This window comes from Hemitrygon akajei, chromosome 18 (assembly GCF_048418815.1).
Source record: "Hemitrygon akajei chromosome 18, sHemAka1.3, whole genome shotgun sequence".
Classification (NCBI taxonomy): Eukaryota; Metazoa; Chordata; class Chondrichthyes; order Myliobatiformes; family Dasyatidae; genus Hemitrygon; species Hemitrygon akajei.
The window spans coordinates 68,711,394-68,735,127 of record NC_133141.1 but is presented as its reverse complement, the minus strand read 5'-3'; the positions used below and the strand labels follow the sequence as shown (position 1 = coordinate 68,735,127).

The window sequence follows — 23,734 nt, the reverse complement described above, 5'->3', positions numbered from 1 at the left end:
AGTTGTGACTGAAGAACATTTGTTCCCTTCTCTTACCTATGTCACCCTTTCAATTCTACCTCCACCCTGATCATGTTGAATCCACACCTCATCATCACATAGAACATGGAAAAGTACAAGCCCTTCAGCCCATGATGTTGTGTTGACCCTTTAACCTACTTCAAGATCAATCTAACTCTTTCCTTCCACAAAGACCTCAAATTTTCTTTCATCCATGTGCCTAAGAGCCTCCTGAATATCCTTAATATATCTGTCTCTACCACCACACCTGGCAACACATTCCACATACCCACCACTCTGTGTGTAAAAAAAAGTACCTCCCCCCTCTAACATCACTCCTATACTTTCCTCCAATCACCTTAAATTTATGCCCATTAGCCATTTTTGCCCTGGGACAAAGTCACTGGCAAAGCATTCAATCTATGTCTCTTCTCATCTTGTAGTTCAAGTTCAAGTTTAATTGTTATTCAACCAAAATTACGTATGGTTATGATATTGTGGCAATTATGGAAACATGGCTGCAGGGTGACCAGGACTGGGAATTAAACATACAAGGGTATTCGACAATTAGGAGAGACCGGCAAGAAGGAAAAGGAGGTGGGGTGGCTATGTTAATAAAGCAAGAAATCACTGCAATAAAGCGAAATGATATTGGCTCAAAGGATCAGGATAACGAAACAATTGGGTAAAAATAAGAAATAGTAAAGGGAAAAAAGCAGTGGTGGGAGTAGTCTATAGGCCTCCAAACAGCTGTAACTCAGTTGGTCGGAGCATAAATCAGGAAATAGTTGGGGCTTGTAATAAGGGAACAGCTATAATTATGGGGGATTTTAACTTTCATATTGACTGGAATAATCAAGTCGGACACGGCAGCCTTGAAGAAGAGTTTATTGAGTGTATTCGGGATGGGTTCCTTGAACAATACATTACTGAGCCGACAAGGGGGCAAGCAGTCTTAGATCTGGTCCTGTGTAATGAGACAGGACTAGTAAAAAATGTCCTAGTAAAGGATCCCCTTGGAATGAGTGACCATAACATGGTCAAATTCCATATTCAATTAGAGGATGAGAGGGTTGGATCTCAAACAAGCGTACTGAGCTTAAATAAAGGAGACTATGAAGGTATGAGAGCGGAATTTCTTAAGATGGATTGGGAAAATAGATTAAAGGGTAGATCAGTACTTGATCAGTGGTGTATATTTAAGGAATTATTTTACAACTATCAAGAAAAATATATTCCACTGAAGAAAAAAGGGTGTAAAAGAAAAAATAGTTATCCGTGGCTAAGTAAAGAAATAAAGCAAAGTATACGACTAAAAAGAAAGTTATATAAGGTAGCTAAATCTAGTGGGAAGATTGAAGATCGAGAAGCTTTTAAAGATCAGCAGCAAATAACAAAAAGATTGATTAAGAAGGGGAAGATAGATTATGAAAGTAAATTGGCGAAAAACATAAAAGCAGATAGTAAGAGTTTTTATAGTTACATAAAAAGAAAAAGGGTGGCTAAAGTAAATGTTGGTCCCCTAGAAGATGAGACCGGGAAATTAATGGTAGGGGACATGGAGATGGCGGAAATGCTGAACAAATATTTTGTATCAGTTTTTACAGTAGAGGACATTCAAAATATCCCAACACTGGATAAACAGGGTGCTCTAGGGGGAGAGAAGCTAACTACGATTCAAATCACCAAGGAAATGGTACTTGATAAATTAATGGAACTGAAGGTGGATAAATCCCCTGGACCGGATGGCTTGCATCCTAGGGTCTTAAGGGAAGTGGCGGTCGGGATTGTGGATGCATTAGTGATAATTTTTCAAAACTCGCTGGACTCGGCAATGGTCCCGGCAGATTGGAAAAATGCTAATGTAACTCCTTTATTTAAAAAGGGCAATAGACAGAAGGCTGGGAATTATAGGCCAGTTAGCCTAACATCTGTGGTTGGCAAAATGTTGGAATCGATAATTAAGGAAACAGTAACAGGGCATTTGGATAAACATAGCTTAATAGGACAAAGTCAGCATGGCTTTACAAAAGGGAAGTCATGTTTGACAAATTTGTTGGAGTTCTTTGAGGACATAACATATAGGGTAGATAAAGGGGAACCAGTGGATGTGGTGTATTTGGACTTCCAAAAGGCATTTGACAAGGTGCCACACCAAAGATTATCACTTAAAGTAAAAAATCATGAGATTGGGGATAATATTCTGGCATGGGTGGAGGATTGGCTTTCTAACAGAAAACAGAGAGTTGGGATAAATGGTTTATTCTCAGACTGGCAGTTGGTGACTAGTGGTGTTCCGCAGGGGTCGGTGTTGGGACCCCAACTCTTTACAATCTATATTAATGATTTGGAGAAAGGGACTAAGTGCAACGTATCGAAGTTTGCTGATGACACAAAGATGGGAGGGAGTGTAATGAGTGCGGAGGACATTGAAACCCTGCAGGGGGACATAGATAAGCTGAGTGATTGGGCAGACATTTGGCAGATGAAATATAATACTGACAAGTGTGAGGTCTTGCACTTTGGCAGGAAAAATAATAGAGCAAGTTATTATCTAAATGGAGAGAAACTGGAAAGTGCTTCTGTGCAAAGGGATCTGGGGGTCCTGGTGCAGGAAACACAAAAAGTTAGTATGCAAGTGCAGCAGGTGGTCAAGAAGGCCAATGGAATGCTGGCTTTTATTGCTAGGGGGATGGAGTATAAGAACAGGGAGGTCTTACTGCAGTTGTACCGGGTATTGGTGAGACCACACCTGGAGTACTGCGTGCAGTTCTGGTGTCCATATTTACGAAAGGACATACTGGCTCTCGAGGCAGTGCAGAGAAGGTTCACTAGGTTAATTCCGGGGATGGGTGGGTTGATGTATGATGAGAGGTTGAGTAGATTGGGACTCTACTCATTGGAGTTCCGAAGAATGAGAGGTGATCTTATTGAAACATATAAGATTGTGAAGGGGCTTGATCGGGTGGATGCGGGGAGAATGTTCCCAATGATGGGTGAAACTAGGTCTACGGGGCATAATCTTAAAATAAGGGGATGCCGTTCCAGGACTGAGATGCGGAGAAATTTCTTCACTCAGAGGGTAGTGGGACTGTGGAATTTACTGCCCCAGAGAGCTGTGGAAGCTACTACACTCAATAAATTCAAAACAGAGATAGACATTTTCCTGGATAAAAATGGCATTAGGGGATACGGTGAGCGAGCAGGTAAGTGGACATGAGGCTAGGTTTACATCAGCCATGTGATTTCCTGGACCAGTTTTCGATAGACTGGATAGGTCGGAGAGGAATTTTCCAGATTTTTTCTCCTCAATTGGCAACTCGGTTTTTTTCCCCCGGGTGATCACACGGGTTTGGGCGGGGATGAATAATAAAATAAAATGGGCGGCATGGTGCCCTGTTGATTGGCACTGTTGCCTTGTGGGAGTCGGTGAAAACTAGAGTTAAGATTGGATCAGCCATGATCTTGTTGAATGGCGGAGCAGGCTTGAGGGGCCAATTGGCCTACTCCTGCTCCTATCTCTTATGTTCTTATGTTCTTATACATGAATACCCATCAATACAGCCAAATGAAACAGCCTTACTCTGGCGCTAGGGGGTCACACACAGCACACGGCACGTATAAAATAGCAAGCACATATATAGGATATCAGTAAAATACAGTCACACAAATAAAGTATAGGCCAAGATCCTGAGTTCAGGAATGTTGCAGCAGTCCGTAACCGAACACAATACAGCTCGTCTTCTGCCCAATGAACACCAGGGGGTCAGCAACAATTCCAGCTTGGATGGCAGGCCATGCCTCCAGTAGAGTGCACTGGGCCCGTCGCCTCGCTTCTGTGCAGATGGAAAGAGGCAACACTGTAGCTTGAGGTCTAGTCCTCACTACACTGAGGCCACATAGCTCCTCTGGCGTCTGTCAATAAATCAGTAAGTCAGAGTTGCAGCATCTAACAGGGTCTTGCGATCACAAGGAAAGAGACTAAAACCATCACTTGCTGTTAGATTGCACACCGCCTTTGTGCACCAAGTCCTCTCTGACGTAGGCTTCAACACGATCCACATCAAGTCCAGCTCCTTCAGTTTCTCTCCCAACAACCAGCTCACTGATGGGGGGGATCCTGCCATACTTAAAGTTCTTAATGTCCAACGGGGTCTTGTAGTCATCAAAAATATGTTTAAAAAAGACAATAACACCTTTGGTTGACCCTGTAGAAGCTGCCATCTTAATGGAAGTTCACCTCCATCAAATTCAATTCAATTCAAAATAAAATCCTCCCCACCCTATCTAACTAGAGTACAGTAGAGCTGCAGCATTACCACATGGCTCTTGAACTCAGTCCCCGACTATTGAAGGCCAACACAACGTGCACCTTCTCAACCACCCACAGCAACCAAGAGGAATAAGTTAAAACACACTCATTCTCTTTTCCCGTTCTGATAAAAAATTGTCGAACTGAAACATTAATTCTATTTCAATCTCAAGATGTGCAGCTTGATCTGCTGAATATTTCCAGCATTTTCAATTTTTATATTAAAAAATAATTTCTGGCTATGTTTTCAAATAGTTATTATCCTTCAATTTATTAAATTTTCTCTAAGATGTGAGTGGTCCCCAAGGCTGCCAGGCATAGATAGAGTAGACAGACAGTATATTTTCCAGAGGATTGAAATGTCTAATCCCAGAGGGCATGCATTTAAAGTGAGAAGGGGTACTTTCAAAGGGGATGTGATGGGCAAGTTTTTTTTTACACAGAGAGTGGTGCCTGGAATGTGCTGCCTCAGGTGGTGCTAGAGGCAAATACATTAGGGACTTTCAAGAGACATTTAGATGGGCACATGAATGTGGGCGAAATGGGATGATATGGACATTTGTAGGCAGAAGAGATTAGTTTAGTTAGCCATTTGATTACTAATGATGAAGTTCCTGAAACAATCAAGATTTGGCAATGTTACACTTGTAATTCTCCCAAACTCTTTCTGCATTGCATTGACGACTGCATCGATACTGCTTCCTGCACCCATCCTGAGCTCATCAATTTCATCAGTTTTGTCTGCAACTTCCACCGTCCCCTCAAATATAACTTGGTCCATTTCTGACGCCCCTCTCCCCTTCCTGATCTCTCTGTCTCCATCTCTGGATATAGTCTATTAATATCTTTTATAAATCTTCTGACTCTCACAGCTATCTTGACTATACTGTACCTTCTCCTGACATGTCACTTGTAAAAATGCTATTCCCTTTTTTTCAGTTTCTTTCTCCACCACATCTGTTCTCAGGATTAGGCTTTCCTTTCCAGGACTTCTTCTTCACAAAGAATGGGGTTTTCCTTCATCAATGTTGGCCTCATCCGCATCTCCTCCATTTCCTGGACATCCACGCTCACCCAATCTTTGCACTGTCTTAATAGGGTTAGAGCTGTTCTTGTCCTTAACCTACCCACCACCCCATGAGCCTCCACATCCAGCACATCATTCTTCTGCCATCTTCAAAGAAATCCTACCACGAAATACATTTTTCATCCCCTACTGCAGGGAACGATCTCTACGTGATTCCCTTGTCCATTTGCTCCCCCTCACTTATTTTCCTTCTGGCGTTTATCTTCCCTCACCACTGTTCAGAGTGCCAAACGGTCCTTCCAGGTGAGGCAACACTTCACCAGTGAACATGTTGGGGTTTCTGGTAATTTCTGTCTCCTTTCTCTTCTTTCTTTCTCCATTCCTCATTCTGGCTCACCTCATACCCCCTTTTCTTCTCCTCATCTGCCCATCACTTGCCCCTGGTGTCCCTCCTCCTTCCCTTTCTCTCATAGTCCACTGTCCTCTCCAATCAGGTTCCTTCTTCTTCAACCTTTCACCTCTTCCTCCTTCCTACTTTATCACCCTTTCCCTAACTACCCATCTTCCCCCTCACCAAGCTTCACCTATCACCTTTTAGCTATCCTTCTTCCCTCTTCTTCCCCCTTCCTTTTCAGTCCTGATGAAAGGTCTCGGCCCAAGATGTCAACTCTTTATTCCTGTCCACAGTTACTGCCGATCTGCTGAGTACCCCCAGCATTTTGTGCATGTTGCTCACGACGTTAGTTCCTTCATCTTGTGCGGTGAGCAATTAAAATTGTTGTGATGAAAAGCCGCAGCTTCTAGATTGACATTGATAAGAGTTTAATAATATTGCAAAGAGATAGATAGAATCAAACTGTTTCCAGTAATGGAGAGGTTCATAACAAAAAACACGGATGGAAAATTAAATCCAAAAGATTGAGGAGCACTGAGCAGAACCATTTTATTACGAAGATGATATGGAACATATAAGCAGAGGGAGGGTGAGATTAAAACAGAGATCAGTACAACTACTTTAAAATAGGTTGGGTATATGGTTGAAGGGAAAGGGAGAGAGAGGACAAGGAATATGACAGATACATGAGATTATTGTCACTGTTTGCAAATTCAATCAGAAGCAGGCAGATGATAAAATGAGTAATTCTTCATAACGTTCACCCTATGGAAGCAAGGCTCATTCTTTCTCAGGATACTAAGTGATGGCTAGCAAAGAATGTGTTGTCAGTGATGCCCAGTTAACCCGTGTACTTTTATCTGGAATTTTTTTAATTCAATGTTGAAATCCAAGAACATCCACATTAAAAATAGGTTCACTAAAGATTAACTTTATTTGTCATGTGTACATTGAAACATATAATGCAGTATCTCTCTCTCCCTCTCCCCACTGAGTATTTCATATAATATACAATATTACAGCTCAGCACAAGCACTTCGGCCCACAATGTTGTGCCAGCCTTTTAACCTACTCTAACATCATCTACATAGCCTCCTACGTAACCATCCATTTTTCTATCATCCATGTGCCTATCTAAGAGATTTTTTAAATGCTCCCAATATATCTGCCTCCAGCATCATCCTGGGCAGAGGGTTCCACACATCCCTCACTCTCCATGTAAAAAGCTTACCTCTGACATCCACCCTATACTTTCCTCCAATCACTTCAAAATTATGCCCTCTCATATTATTAATTTCTGTCCCGGGAAAAAGTCTCTCACTCAATCTTATCATCTTGTAAACCTCTATCAAGTTACCTCTCATCCTCCTTCGCTCCAGCTCACTCAACTTAGCCACATAAGACATGCTCTCTAATCCAGGCAGCATCCTGGGAAATCTTAAAATGAGAGATTCTGCAGATGCTGGAAGTCCAAAGCAACACACACAAAATGGTTGAGGAACACAGCTGGTCAGGCAGCATCCATTGAAATGAATAAACAGTTGACATTTTGAGTCAAGACCCTCCTTCAGGACTGCAAATCCAAGTAAATCTCCTCTGCACCCTCTCTAAAGCTTCAACATTCTTCCTATAATGAGGCAACCAGAACTGAACACAAGTTCATTTCAAGCAGTTTCTGTTTTTATTACTTACCAACTGAGAGCTGGGTTTCCAATAATCAGTCTACACTCACTTTCTCCAATGTCACTCTGCAAAAACCATTACTTTGTGTAATTGTGTCAACAAGCTGACTAAGACTGAGAGACAACTTGACGTTTGTATAGATTATTAGACAGGTCTGACAGAGGACCAATGGCTTAATAAACAATAGATTAAAAGCAACCACTTGGCAAACTTCACGCAGCCAAGCTCCTGTCCATTTCAAAAGCTCAACTATAACACTGACTTCTTTTAGCCATGCTTAGAAACGTCTGCAAGTTTGAGAGTCCAGGGCCAAGGACTGAAGGCCTGGAGACAGCTGTCTTGGGGTTGTGAGAGATGGTGGGAGGTTGGGAAAGGGGCATATTTTCTTGTTGTTGCTGCTGCTGTTTGTGTTGTTTTGCCAAGCATTGTGTGAATGCTATGTTGGCAGTGGAATGCATCGCCACATTTGCAGGCTGCCCCCAGCACATCCTTGCTTGTGCTGTCTGTTTTGTTGCAAACAACGCATTTTACTGTATGTTTCGATGTACATGTGATATATAAATCTGAATCTGAAATTTGAGTTGGCAAAGAATCAAGTCTGAAATGAAATGGAACATTCTAGAGCAGGGGTTTCCAACCTTTTTTAATGTCATGGACCAATACCATTAAGCAAGGGGTCTGTGGTGAGAACCCCTGTTCTAGAGGGATGGATCCTGCAAAAACAAACCAGACACTTGACACAAGCAATTCTTGTCTTCAGTTTTCCTGCTGCTAAGTTCAACGCCCATCCCCTCCACTTCCATTGCAATGAGGTCTTCTTATAATAAAGTGACCAGAACTGAACATATTCACTTCAAGCAGTTTTCATTTTAGACCACAATATCATAAGACATAGGAACAGAATTATGCCATTCGACCCATTGAGTCTTCTCCACTATTCCATCGTGGCTGATTAATTATCCTTCTCAACCCCATTCTCCTGTCTTATCCCTGTAAACTTTGATGCCTATGGAGAGGAATGAAGTATTGACATTTCACCAGGCTTGATGAAGAGTCTCAGCTAGAAACATTGACTCTTTATTCTTCCTTCTCCCTGCAATCTTTGATGCCCTTACTAATCAAGAAGCTATCAACCTCCACTTTATATATACCTAATTACTTGGCCTCCACAGCCATCGGTGGCAATGAATTCTACATTCATCACCTCTGGCTAAAGGAATTCCTCCTCATTTCTGTTCTAAGTGGATGTCCCTCTATTCTGAGGCTGGGCCTTCTAGTCCTAGACTCTCCCACTATAGGAAACATTCCCTCCACAACCACTTTATTTCTTGCCCAGTGTGAATTGGGTTTCCAATAATCAGTTTGCACTCACTTTCTGCAATATCACTGTACAGATACAATTAATTTGTGTCTTTGTGTCAATGAGCTGACTAAGGTTGGGAAACATCTGAGTACAGGATGTACTGCAGAAACTCACTAGATTCCTTCAAAAGTTTCTCCCTTCCCCCTGCAAATTACACCACCAAGTGAAATAAGAACTCCAACATTAAGGGAACACTGTCTTGCACTTGCACCTGGTGGACACACGGTTACTGGGTCCACATTCTTGGATTCCCCAGGGAGACATCGCTGAGAACACCAACCTCAGAAGAAAAGTAGCACTTCAAGAAGACCCACCTTGTCAAAACCACCAGGAGCAAACAATGAAACCACCTTACTACAGATAGCCACAGCATGAAATCTCATAGAATTTCAGCAGGTTAGAAATGCAGGAGATCTTCCTCGATTGGGACCTAACCCTAATCCAATCAATGTAAAGATTTAACAAAACCCTGAATAGAAAAGGCATGAGGCAAGATATTCCAAGTTTGGGAAGAAGCTCTCCCAAGTGGAGCAAATTTGGTTATGGGATAAAGTAGTGGGTTCTAGTCCAAGTATACCTAACACAGGAGATTGGAATATCCTGTGGCCAAAGGACTTCAAAACTAATTCCACAAGTTTGGGAATTCTGAAAATTTGGAAAGTAGAGTCAAAATTCACTGCTGATATTTCTGTTTGTAAAATAAATGTGGGATGCTATCCTAAAATTTCTCACTGGATTTTGGAATCTTTTAATCTTTACTCAAATATCTTTAGTGTTAGGCTTTCATCCTGGTTAAGACCATAAGATATAGACATTAGAGCAGTCTTAGACAATTAGGCCCATTGAGTCTGCTCTGCCTTCTATCATGGCTGAATTATTACCCCTCTCAACCCCATTCTCCTGTCTTCTACCTGTAACTTACTAACCAAGAACCTATCAAACTCTGCTTTTAAAATACTCAATAACTTGGTTTCCACAGCCATCTATGGAGATGAATTCCACAGATTCACCTTCCTCTGGATAAAGAAATTCCTCCTCATCTCTATTCTAAAGGGACACCCTTCTATTCCAAGGCTGTGCCATCTGGTCCTAGACTCCCCCACTATAGGAAACATCCATAGCACATCCACTCTATCTGTGTCTTCTGGTCCTAGACTCCCCCACTATAGGAAACATCCTCTCCACATCCACTCTATCTGTGTCCTCTGGTCCCAGACTCCCCAACTATAGGAAATATCCTCTCCACATCCACTCTATCTGTGTCCTCTGGTCCTAGACTCCCCCACTATAGGAAACATCCTCTCCACATCCACTCTATCTGTGCCCTCTGGTCCTAGACTCCCCCACTATAGGAAACATCCTCTCCATATCCACTCTATCTACGTCTTCTGGTCCTAGACTCCCCCACTATAGGAAACATCCTCTCCACATCCACTCTATCTGTGTCCTCTGGTCCTAGACTCCCCCACTATAGGAAATATCATCTCCACATCCACTCTATCTGTGTCCTCTGGTCCTAGACTCCCCCACTATTGGAAACATCCTCTCCACATCCACTCTATCTACGTCTTCTGGTCCTAGACTCCCCCACTATAGGAAACATCCATAGCACATCCATTCTATCTAGGCCTTTCAGTATTCGATAGGCCCCACAGAGAATGACTGTGAGGTTGAGGTTGAATATTTGCTGCTGTGGACCTTTCCCAAACCCTCTTCCCTCAGCTTGGCCTCAAGCTGATCCCTCCAACCACCATTAGTTCATTATTCACTGGTAAGCCATCTCACTTACCTTGGCCTCGATCTTGTTTGCTCCATCCCTGAACTCGCAGGCACTCCAAGCCTCGAAGCCCTGCTGTAAGAAATATTCAAAGCTTTGAAGCAGAAGGTATCAACTGACATAACAACCCATCATGTGAAATGCAATCAATTTCATCAGTCCATGTTCAAAAGCCTGGTATGGAAGCATTAATGCCCTTCAACAGAACATTATACAAAACATAGAGGACACAACCCAGTCCATCACAAGAAAAGACTCCCCACCACTGAGCACAGACAAGGAGTGTTCCCATAAGAAAGCAGCATTCATCATCAAGGTCCCCCACCATCCAGGCTATGATCTCTTCTGTCTTTCGCTACCGGGGAGGAGGTACAGGAGCCTCAGGTCCCACAGCACCGGGCTCAGGAACAGTTATTACCCCTCAACCATCAGGAAGGAGGTACAGGAGCCTCAGGTCCCACACCACCAGGCTCAGGAACAGTTATTACCCCTCAACCATAAGCAAGGAGGTACAGGGGCCTCAGGTCCCATACCACCAGGCTCAGGAACAGTTATTACCCCTCAACCATCAGGCTCCTGTATGAGAGTGCATAAACCTATGGAGTCACTTTCAAGGACACTACAACTCATGTTCTCAATATTATTATTTATTTATTTATTATTATTATTCTGTTTGTCTTTATGTATTTGAGCAATTTGTCGCCTTTTGTACATTGGTTGTTTGCCTTTGTGAGTAATTTTTCAATGATTCAAAAGTGTTTCTTTCTACTTATTGAGTATGCCCACAAGAAAATTAATCTCAGGGTTGTATATGGCGATCTATATGTACTTTGATAATAAACTTCCTTTGAACTTTAAAGATCCAACTCAAACAGGTCACCTACCACCAAAGAATGGAAGATTCCTTGGAACAGATATTATATTTAGTACACACTGATGTGAGCTTCATCAGAATCTAGTACCAGTAATTTGTTTTTTTAAAACAGGTAGCACATTTTATCCTTAAAACAGATTTTCACCAAACAGAGTGGGCTTGACCAGATTATGACAAATCAAAGGTTTCCCCAGAGTCACAAACAAGAAAATCTGTAGATGCTGGAAATCTGAGCAATACACACAAAATGCTGGAGGAACTCAGCAGGTCAGGCAAGCGTCTGTGGAAAAAGAGTACAGTTGATGTTTTGAACCAAAACCTTATTGAGTTCTGCTGAAGGGTTTCAGCCCGAAATGTCAACTGTACTCTTTTCCATAGATGCTGCCTGGCCTGCTGAGTTCCTCCAGCATTTTGTGTGTGTTTCCCCAGAGTGTTCCCCTCATACAGCATTCTCCTTTGTTCTCTGAGATTCCCAACAAATCTCATGGCATTCCAGCACACGCAAGGAATTTGGACAGTCAATCTAAATTCTTGAGATAATGTATAAAGATCGGGACTGTAACCAAAGTGCACCGAATCAGAATTGGGTTTCTCATCATTGCCGCATGTCATGAAATTTGTTGTTTTGTGGCAGCAATACAGTGTAATACATATATATTTGTATGTGTGCATGTGCGTGTGTGTAATATATTACACACACGCACGCAACTCCTGTACACCTGCTCATTAATGCAAATATCTAATCAGCCAATCATGTGACAGAAACTCTGTACATAAAAGTAAGCAGACATCAAGAGTTTCAGTTGTTCTTCAGACCAAACGTCAGAATGGGGAAGAAATGTGATTTAAGTGCCTTTGTCCATGGAATGTTTGTTGGTGCCAGACAGGGTGGTTTGAGTATCTCAGAAACTGCTGATCAGAGATTTTCCACACACAATGTTCTTTAGAGTTCCCAGAGAATGGTGTGAAAAGCAAAAAATATCCAGTGAGTGGCAGTACTGTGGAGTTAAATCAGCTTCTTAATGAGAGAGGTCGGAGGAGAATGACCAGACTGGTTCAAGCTGACAGGAAGGTGACAGTAACTCAGGTAACCACACATTACAACAATGGTGTGCAGAAGAGTATTTCTGAACACACAAAACGTCAAACCTTGAAGTTGATGGGTTATAGCAGCAGAAACCACAAACATACACTCAGTGGCCACTTGATTAGGTGTAGAAGATACCTAATAAAGTGACCACTGAGTGTACGTCAGTGATAATAAATCGCAGTAACGTAGTGGTTAACACAGCACTATTACAGCTGGGGGCATTCCAGAGTTCAAAGTTCAATTCTGACACTATCTGCAAGGAGTTGGTATGCTCTCCTCGTGACTCCTTGGGTTTCCACCCAGAGTCCAAACACATACCGGTTAATAGGCTAATTGATCATTGAAAATTGTTCTGTGATTAGGCTGATGTTAAATAAGTAGGCTGCTGGCCAGAAGAGCCTGTTTTCCACTGTATTGTTAATTAATTAATTAAGTTGGTTCTTTTGGGTGGCAGGGTGGAGATACATCTCTATCAAAGGTACTCCTTCCCTCTGCTAGCCTGTAGGTCACCCTTGGGCAAGGTGTAGCACCTGCTTATTCCATCCCCTGATCAGGGTCAGATGAGGCCACTGGAGCAGGTGGTGAATGGTCATATGAGCAACTGGTGTGTATCACAAGTCCTGGTTACGTGGCCTCTGACGTCAGGCAGAAAATCTCTGAAGAGTATTGATAATGGCTGGGGTCACCCGTCTTGTAAAGACACTGTCCAGAAGGCGGCAATGGCAAACTACTCCTGAAGAAAAATTTGCTAATCCCGGTCATAGTCATGGAAAAGCCATGATAGCCCACGTCATGCAACATAATAAGATTCTTTACCCTTGTGTCCAGGCTGACAATTAAGTACCTACCTACTCTAATCCAATTTATCAGCAATGGGTCCAACATCTTCCACATGTTGGCAATTCACATGCCTGACCAGATATTTCTTAAATGTTATCAGGGTATTTGCTTCTACCACCCACTTGGGAGTGTGTTCTATTGAGAGTTTCTACCCCGAGGATCATTCCCTTGTTGTGGTGGAGAGGTTTGTGAGTTCCTGACAGCTATGCCATCTGGTAGAGTATCCATGGTGGTATGGTCAAGAGGGACGTTCCAGACAAAGTGCGATCCAACTGTGATCTCAACGGTGTTTCTGGTGGAAGATGATGACAGTGAATGTGGAGGGAGCTGCAGCAGTGAAGGGTCCCCAGTCATCTTGCACTCCACGTCACTGGACCCTGACCCCGATCTGTCAAGGTCTATGTGGTGGCTGCCCATGTAAATCAAAGTCACACACAGGAGTTCTCCATTAAAGTAATAACTCCTTGGGAGGACATAAGTCTCGACTTGATTAATTGCCAGTGAGGGCGCTTCAGGTTTTCTACCATCTAGGCAATAAATCTGAGACTTCAAGCTTCTGTACCTCCTGCCCAATGGTAGCTGTGAGAAGATGATAGGGACCTTTGATGATCGATGCTGCCGTCTTGAGATACCATCTCATATAGTGTCTCTTGATAGTGGGAAGGGGTGAGCCCATGATGCTTAGAGCTGGGTTTAATACTCTCTGCAGCTTCTTATGTTTCTACACATTTGACCTATACTATCACAGACCGTAATACAGCCAGTCAGGACATTTACAACAGCATATCTGTAGAGGTATGTTAGTGTTCGGTAACTTGAGAGAGGTGTACAAGATGATCAAAAATCAAGTGGATAGCCAGAGACTATTTCCCAGGGTGGAAATGGCTAATACAAGGGAGCAGAATTTTAAGGTGATTGGAGGAAAGTACAGGGGTGCAGGATGTCAGAAGGAATTTTTCTTTTTTACATAGAGTGTGATGGGCACCAGGGGTGGTGATAGGCAGATACATTAGGGGCATTTGAGAAACTCTTGGATAATAAAATGGAGAGCTATATGGGAGGGAATCTTAGAGTGATCTTAGAGTAGGTTAAAATGTTGGTACAACATCATGGGCCAAAGAGCTTATACTGTGCTGTGAGTTTCTATACCTTCTTAGAAAGTACGAAGGAATACAAATCCAATCCACCAATGTAGACTCGCAAACACAAGGAAATCTGCAGATGCTGGAAATTCAAACAACAACACACACAAAATGCTGGTGGAACGCAGCAGGCCAGGCAGCATCTATAGGGAGAAGATTTTTCCACATTTCGGGCCGAGACCCTTCGTCAGCACTGGTGTAGGTTCACCCTCCTTCACCTTCCCCATGTTAACAATGAGTTTCTATCTGAAAAAGGATCCAGTGCTTTCCTGGCGTATATGACAAATAAACTCTTCTCAGGCTTCCAGCCGGGTACAGATATCGATTATAACTGAAGCTTCAATTACAAACTCTGTCATCTTCATCAGGGATAATGGCATGTCTAGTCCAGTGGTATTTATACCTCTGTCATCAGTCCCTACTGATTGGTTAGTCCTTATCCAAACAGGTTTCTGTTGTCCCACCTTGTTTACAATCAAATTCCAGTTCTTACTTAGAGAGAGACTTTTGTGTTTGCTAAAATTCTTTTCCTCTAGTTTTATTTCAATGGCTTCCTTCACCAGGCTGTCCCAAAAACCTTTGGCATGGCACAGTAGTTTACTGCCATCAAAGTCAATCCTACGGCCATTGCAAATACAATGTTCTGCTACCGCCGGTTTCTCTGGGTAACCCAAATGGATACACCTCCTGTGCTCCCTGATGCGAGTTTCCGCTGTGCGTCCCATCTGACTGATAAACACTGCTCTGTATTCACAGAGAATCCTGTAAACACCAGCCAAGCTGGGTCCCAGGTCACAGTTGGCCTGCATAAGCTGTGACTTGAGCTTCCTTATGGGTTTGTGGATGGTATTAATCCGGTATTTCTTCAGCATCCTGGCGATCCTTCCAGAAACCATGGAAATACAGGGAAGACAGGCGGTAGCAACGGGTTCCTCCTTGTTGATAGGTTTCCTGGTTTTACCGTCAGATTGATTTCCTTCACCTTGTAGCCATTCTGTAGGAGCACCATGCGTAACTGTCTTATTTCCTCGTGGAAATTGAATGTTTGGATGTATACTGTTCAGATGGTTGTGGAACTGTTGGAGTGCCTGGAGTCCATAAAAACCGCACTACAAACATGTCATCGATGTATCTGAAGAAGCATTTGGGACATAAGGGCGATGAACTCAGAGCCCTCTCCTCAAAGTCCTCCACGTAGAAATTAGCAATAGCCGGCAACAAGGGCGATCCCACAGCCACTCTGTCCCTTTATTCACAGTAGTTCCCCTTATAGAGGAAGTACGTCGATATACGGATGTTTTCAAAAAGGTCAATGATAACCTTATCAAACCTTGAGCACAGGAGGACCAAGCTGTTGCTGATGGGAACAGGGACACCATGTCAAAACTGACCATCATGTCCTCCAGGGTCAGCTGGATGTTGGTTATCGCTTTTACGAAGTTGGTTGAATTTGTGACGTGATGCTCACAGCCCCCAACAGCATCGTCATTAAGTGCTGAGTGAGGTAGTAAGGTGGAGAATCTATCTCACTGACAATAGGCCTCAGGGTGGAAACCTTGAGTATCTTAGAGATTCTATTTATGTATTTTATTTGAGATACAGACAGAAAAGACCCTTCTGGCCCTTCAGCCACACCACCCAGCCATTCCCCGATTTAACCCCAGCCTAATCATGCGACAACTTACAATGACCATTTAACCTACCAACCGGGATGTCTTTGGACTGTGGGAGGAAACCCAGGTGGTCAGCATGGTTGCCAGTACTGTAAAATTGTGCTGACCATTATGCTACCACACCACCTCATTCTTTAGTTCTGACATTGAGAGATAGGTGACGGCAGCACAATGCAGCCAGATGTCCCAGCTCACTCCTGTACACTAATTCATCTCCACTGTGATTCACCCAACAACAGTGGTGTCATCAGTGAATTTGTATACCGTTCCATTTAAGAGCCAGTACAAGTACAATGGGCCAAATGTCCTCCTCAGCAGAATCATTCACTGAATCTATAGGTGAAGGGGCCATTCTGGTTGTGCATGTGATTTTCACTTCCCCACCTCAGCTTTTCCTGGCTCAGTGCAGTATCTGAGAGAAACAGACTGTTGGCATCTTCACACTGAAGATGATGCCTCAGACCCCAGCTGAGTCTACGTCACCACAACACGTCAACAGCCACTGTGCATCAACATACACGTCTGCTCGCTGAGTACATCAGACACTCAGCAAAGATCTCTGTACCCAGGCTTCTAGGCTTCAGGGAACACACCTGTGCAACACAGACAACAGATGGAGGCAAGCGAGGTCTCACCTTTATTTTTGGAGTCTCATGCACAAGCATTTCTCAGAAAGATCTATGTAAGAACCCAGGCTCGGGATTTTTGACACCAGATACAACTGTTGCACCAAGCTCAAATCAGCTTGAACAAAGTCACCAGTACTGAACTGACAGACAAGCCCCAAGAAGCCCATTGGTCCTCTTCTGATTAGGGTTTCTCCTGGCTTCAGGCTCCAAGCTGGCCAGTTGTAGGTTTACACTCCACTTCTGTGGAGCAGATTTACCAAGATACTATCTGGATTAGAGAGCATGTCTGATTAGGAGAGGTCGAGCTAGCTAGGGATTTTCTCTTTGGCGTGAAGGAGGATGAGAGCATTCTTGATCAAAAATAGTAAAAACGGAGATGGAGATGTACAAGATAAAGGTGCACATGGTGGTGAAGCTGAGGAATTCATTGCCATGGCAACTGTGGAGGATAGGTCACTGGGTATGTTTAAGGTGGAGGTTGGTTGGTTCTGAATTAATCAGGGCATGAAAGATTATGGAGGGATAGCAGGAGAATGGGGTTGAGAAGGAAATCGATCAGCCATGATGAAATGGTAGAGCAGACTCAGTGGGCCAAATGGCCTAATTCTGCCCCTATGTAATTTGGTCTTATAAGAGGTATAGAATGAGGCGTGCAAAAATAAGAGCCATGGATAGAGTGGACAGCCAGCACCTTTTTCCAGGACAGAAGTAACTAGAGATTACGGAGTATCTGGCACATGACAAGATAGGCCAAAGCCAGCATGGTTTCCTGAAAGGAAAATCCTGCCTTACTAACCTACTGCAAATTTTTGAGGAAATTACAAGTAGAGTAGACAAAGGAGATGTAGTAAATGTGCTGTATTTGGATTTTCAGAAGGCCTTTGACAAGGTGCCTGACATTGAGGCTGCTTTGCAAGGTAAGATCCCATAGAATTACAGGGAAGTTACTAGTGTGGGTAAAGCATTGGCTGATCGGCAGAAAACAGAGAATGGGAATAAAGGGATCCTATTCTGGCTGGCTGCTGGTTACCAGTGGAATTCCACAGGGGTCAGTGTTGGGACCGCTGCTTTTTATGATGTATGTCAATGATGTGGACTATGGTATTAATGGATTTGTGGCTAAATTTGCCGATGATACAAAGATAGGTGGAGGAGTGGGGTAATGTTGAGGAAACAGAGAACCTGCAGAGAGACTTAGATAGTTTAGGGGAATGGGCAAAGAAGTGGCAAATGAAATACAATGTTAGAAAGTGTATGGTCGGTCATGCACTTTGGTGGAAGAAATAAACAAGCAGACTATTATTTAGATTTGGCCAGCTGGTGGTGCAATGGCATCAGCGCCGGACTCCGGAGCGAAGGCTCCCGAGTTCGAATCCAAGTCGGGCCACTCCCTGAGCATGTTTTCCATCTGTACCAGGTTGAGCGTTGAGCTAGCCACTTGGCCTCGTAAACAAAACAAGGTCGAGTCAGGAACGTTCATACTGTGACCCAGTTAATCTGAAAGGAGACCAATCCTGACACCACGCGCCAGACAAGAATGGCTGACTGTCTGGTGTGACATGCAAAATAAAATAAATTTAGATGGGGAGAGAATTCAAAATGCAGAGATGCAAAGTGTCTTGGAAGTCCTTGTGCAGGATACCCTAAAGGTTAACCTCCAGGTTGAGTTGGTGATGAAGAAGGTGAATGCAATGTTGGCATTCATTTCTACAGGTATAGAATATAAGGGCAGGGATGTGATGCTGAGGCTCTATAAGTCACTCGTGAACTACACTTGGAGTATTGTGTGCAGTTTTGGTCTCATTATTTTAGAAAGGATATACTGACATTGGAGAGGGTTCAGACAAGATTCACGAGAATGATTCCAGGAATGAAAGGGTTACTGTATGAGGAATGTCTGGCAGGTCTTGGGCTGTATTCCCTGGAGTTCAGGAAAATGAGGGGGGATCTCACAGAAACATTCCGAATGTTCAAAGGCCTGAACAGATTAGATATGGCAAAGTTATTTTCCATGGCAGGGGAGTCTAGGACAAGAGGGCAAGACTTCAGGATTGAAGGACATCCATTTAGAACAGAGATGCGGAGAAATTACTTTACTCAGAGGGTGGTAAATCTGTGGAATTTGTTGCCACGAGCGTCTGTGGAGACCAAGTCATTGGGTGCATTTAAGGCAGAGATAGATAGGTTCTTGATTAGCCAGAGCATCAAAGGGTATGGGGAGAAGGCAGGGGAGTGGGGATGACTGGAAGAATTGGATCAGCTCATGATTAAATGGTGGAGCAGACCTGATGGGCTGAATGGCCTACTTCTGCTTCTATATCTTATGGTCTTATAACTAATACAAAAGGACACAATTTTAAGGTGATTGGAGAAAAGTATAGGGGGTATGTTGGTAATTTTCTTTTAAAGAGTGGTGGGCGTGTGGAACATGCTACCAGGAGTGGTAGTAGAGGCAGATACATTAGGGATATTTAAGAGATAGGTACATAGATGACAGAAAAATGGAGAGCAATGTGGGAGAGAAGGGTTAGATTGATCTTGGAGTGATAACTTCACTCGCCCTATTGCTAAAATGTTCCCACAACCTATGGACTCACTTTCAAGGGCTATTCATCTCATGTTCTCGATATTTATTGCTCATTTATTATTTCCTTTTTTTTGTATTTGCAGTTTGTTAGAGTCATAGTCGTAGAGAACTACAGCACAGAAACAGGCCCTTTCCACGCATCTAGTTTTTGCCGAAACCATTTAAAATGCCTACTCCTAATAACCTGCACCTGGACCATAGCCCTCCATATCCCTACTATCCATGTACCTTGTCTCTAAAATGTTGAAATCGAGCTCGCGTGCGCCATTTGTGTTGACAGCTCATTCCACACTCTCACAACCCTCTGAGTGAAGATGTTTCCCTTCATGTTCCCCTTAAACTTTTTGCCTTTCATCCTTAAGCCATGACCTCTGCTTGTAGTCCCACCCAACCTCAGTGGAAGAACCCTGCTTGCATTTACTCTATTTATACCCCTCATAGCTTTGTATACCTGTTAAATCCCTCAATCTTGTACATTCCAAGGAATAAACTTCTATTCAATCTTTCCTTATAACTCAGGTCCTTCAGACCTGGCAACATACTTGTACATTTTCTCTTTATTCTTTCCACCTTATTTACAGCTTCCCTGTAGGTTGGTGACCAAAACTGCGCACAATGCTTCAGGTTAAGCCTCACCAACATCTTATACAACTTCAACATAACATCCCATCTCCTGTATTCAATACTTTAATTTACGAAGCCTATGTGCCAAAAGCTTTCTTTACGACCCTATCTATGTGTGATGTCACTTTCAATGACCGTATTCCTAGATGCCTTTGTTCTACCACACTCCTCAGTGCCCGACCATTCACTGTGTAAGACCATTGCTGTTCCTTGCATTTGTTTGCATTAAATTCCATCTGCCATCTTTCAGCCCATTTTTCCAGCTGATGTACGTAGATCCCTCTGCAATCTATGATGGCCTTCCTTGCTGTTCACTACACCCTCAATCTTGGTGTCATCTACAAATTTGCTGATCCATATTATAATTCAGATCATCGATACAGATGACAATCAACAATGGACCAAGCGGCAAATCACTAGTCACAGGTCTCCAGTCAGAGGCAACCCTCTACGACCACTCTCTGGCTTCTCCCACAAAGCCAATATCTAATCCAATTTACTACCTCATCCTGAGTGCCAAGCAACTGAACCTTCTTAACCAGCCTCCCATGCAGGACCATGACAAAGTCCATGTAGACAACTTCCACTGCCTTGCCTGGTTAAAGATGACCTACCACGCATGAAGCCATGCGGACTATCCTTAATCAATCTATTTCTATCCAAATACTTTTATATCTGGTCCCTTAGAATACTTTCCAATGACTGATGTCAGATTCACTGGCCTATTATTTCCTGGTTTCTGTTTTGAGCCTTTTTTAAACAATGAAACAACATTGGCTATCCTCCAGTCCTCTGATATCTCTCCTAAGGATGTTTTAAGTATCTCTGTTAGAGCTCCGGCAATTTCTGCACTTGGCTCCCATTGGATCTGAGGAAACACCTTGTCTGGTACTGAGGATTTATCCACCCTGATTTGCCTCAGGGTAGCAAACACCCCTACCTCTGTAATTTGTACAGGGTCCATGAAGTTGATGCTGCTTTGCCTCATTTCTATAGACTCTGTGCCCATCTCCTGAGTAAATACAGATGCAAAGAATACACTTAAGACCTCCCCCAACTGTTTTGGCTCCATACACGGATTACCATTCTGGTCTTCAAGAGGATCAATTTTGTCCCTCGCAATCCTTTTGCTCTTAACATACTTGTAGAAGTCATTAGGATTCACCTTCACCTTGTCTGCTAGAGCAACTTCATGCCTTCTTTTAGCCTTCCTGATTTCTTTCTTCAGTGTTCCCTTGCATTTCCTGTTCTCTATAAGCACCTCATTTGTTCCTACTTGCCTATACCTGTTATGCACCTCCGTTTTTCTAATCAGGGCCTCAATATCTCTTGAAAGCCAAGGTTCCTTACACTTGTTATCTTTACCTTTTACTCTAATTGGCACATACAAGCTTTGTACTCTCAAAATTTAGTTTTTGAAGGCCTCCTATTTTCCAAGTACACCTTTGTCTGTCCCAATCCAAACTTGCCAGATCATTTCTAATACCATCAAAATTTGACTTTCTCCAATTTAGAATCTCAACTTGTGGACCAGACCTATCTCTTTGCACATTTACTTTGAAACCAATAACACTGTGGTTACTGGATGCAAGGTGTTCCCCTATACAAACTGCTGTCACCTGCTCTGTCTCATTCCCTAATAACAGATCTCGTATCGCATGCTCTCTCATTGGGACTCTGTGTATTGATTTGCTATCTTCTGATTTGATGTCCAAGTTGGTGCCGTCTTTCATTGATTCTACTGAGGTTATTATTCTATAGATGTATTGAGTAAGCCTGCAAGAAAATGAATCTCAGGGTGGTATATTGTGGCATATATGTACTTTGATAATAATTTTACTTTGAACCTTGAAAAAGGTCAGTACGTTGTGGGCCAAATGGCCTGTACAGTGTAGGGACACAAGCATGAAATCCAGACTGGCATATCTAGAGCTAGAGGAAAAGGCTTTGTTAACCTGCTGCTCTCCCTGGTAGATGAAGATTCCACAGAAGGGCACTGGACTCCTGACTAATGTCCTGAATCTGAATCAAATATATTATCACGGGCCTATGTCATAAAATGTGTTGATTTGTGGCAGCTGGATAACACAAGACATAAAAAGTTACTAAGTCTGAAAAGAATGTTAAAGAGGGATAATAAGACAATTTGTGGGTTAATGGACCATTCAGAAATTTGATGGCAAAGGGGAAGAATCTGTTCTGTCATAGAAGTAGGCAATGATTCAGGAACAGCTTCTTCCCCTCTGCCATCAGATTTCTGAATGGACATTGACCCTATTAACACTACCTCACTACTTTTTCTTTTTTCTCTCTTTTTCACTTGTTTGTTCATTACATACCATGCTGTATGGCATGTATGATCATGGTTTTTCATGATTGCCCTTGGCAAATTTTTCTACACAAATAGCTTGCAATTGCCTTCTTCTGAATAGTGTCTTTACAAGATGGGTGAACCCAACCAACTTTTCAGAGATTGTCTGCCTGGCATCAGTGATCACATCACCAGGACTTGTGATCTGCACCAGCTGCTCATACGACCATCCACCACCTGCTCCCATGGCTTCACATGACCCTGATCGGGGGCTAAGCAGGTGCTACACCTTGCTCAAGGGTGACCTGCAGGCTACAGAGGGAAGGAGCATCTTACACCTCCTTTGGTAGAGACATATCTGCACCTCGCCAGAACACAAAGCATAAAACATTACAGCACAGTACAGATCCTTCGGCCCTGAATGTTGTGCCAACTTTTTAACCTACTCTAAGATCAATCTACCCCTTCCTGCCCTCATAGCCCTCCATTTTTTTTAATCATCCATGTGCCTCTCTAAGGGTCTTTTAAATGTCCCTGATGTATCTGCCTGTACCACTACCCTGGCAGCACATTGTTATCACTGACATGCCCAGTATGATCATACCTGTAATTCACTAACACAAGGCTTGAATTCATGACTGAGGCTCTCTGGGTCATATTTCAACTATCCACACTAGTAGTGCTCCCTCCCCCACCCCGACCTCTCTCTCTTTCTCTCCCTCCCCTGGTAACACCCTCATTTACAAAAGCTCCTTCCGACCCTCACCAACATTTCCCATCACAATTGCTCTCATCACTCCATCCTCAGGAATGTCCCATGCTACGGTTACTGGCCTCTGCCATATATCAGAGATTCCTGCTCACTGATGTCAGAGAGCACTACAGCTCTGAAACAGGCCCTTCAGCCCATCTAGTTTGTGCCAAATTGTGCTGCCTTGTTCCATCGACCCGCACCTGGACCATAGCCCTCCATATTCAAACTTCTCTTAAATGCTGCAATCAAATCCGGAATGTTCCAATGCTGAGACTGTTTAATGCTTTTCATATCAATGCCCTCCTGCATCACTTCGCAGAGTGGGCTTATCTTCCATTGTCAGCTCATTCCACACTCACACCACCCTCTAAGTGAAGATGTTCCCCCTTGGGCTCCCCTTAATATTTCACCTCTCACCCTATGACCTCTAGTTCTAGTCTTACCCAACCTCAGTGGAAAAAAAGTCTATTTGCATATTTACCCTATCTAATTTTTAATATTATTTAATATTCAGATATTAGGAGAACTGACAAAAGGTCTCAGCCTGAAATGTCAACTGTTAATTCCCCTCCATAGATGCTGCCTGACTTGCTGAGTTCCTCCAGCATTTTGTGTGTGTTGCTCTGGATTTCCAGCATCTGTAGAATCTATTGT

The 23,734-nt window shown here is 43.1% G+C and overlaps 1 protein-coding gene across 7 annotated transcripts in view; it reads right to left on the bottom strand.

The window, feature by feature from the left end:
* The window catches only part of srcin1a (SRC kinase signaling inhibitor 1a), a 616,941-nt gene that overhangs the window by 344,493 nt on the left and 248,714 nt on the right, over positions 1-23,734 (bottom strand). For all 7 annotated transcript variants that reach the window (XM_073071787.1, XM_073071788.1, XM_073071783.1 and 4 more), the window contains exon 5: positions 10,569-10,631. In XM_073071787.1, coding sequence (XP_072927888.1) covers positions 10,569-10,631 — 63 coding nt within the window. The remainder of the gene's footprint in view (positions 1-10,568; positions 10,632-23,734) is intronic.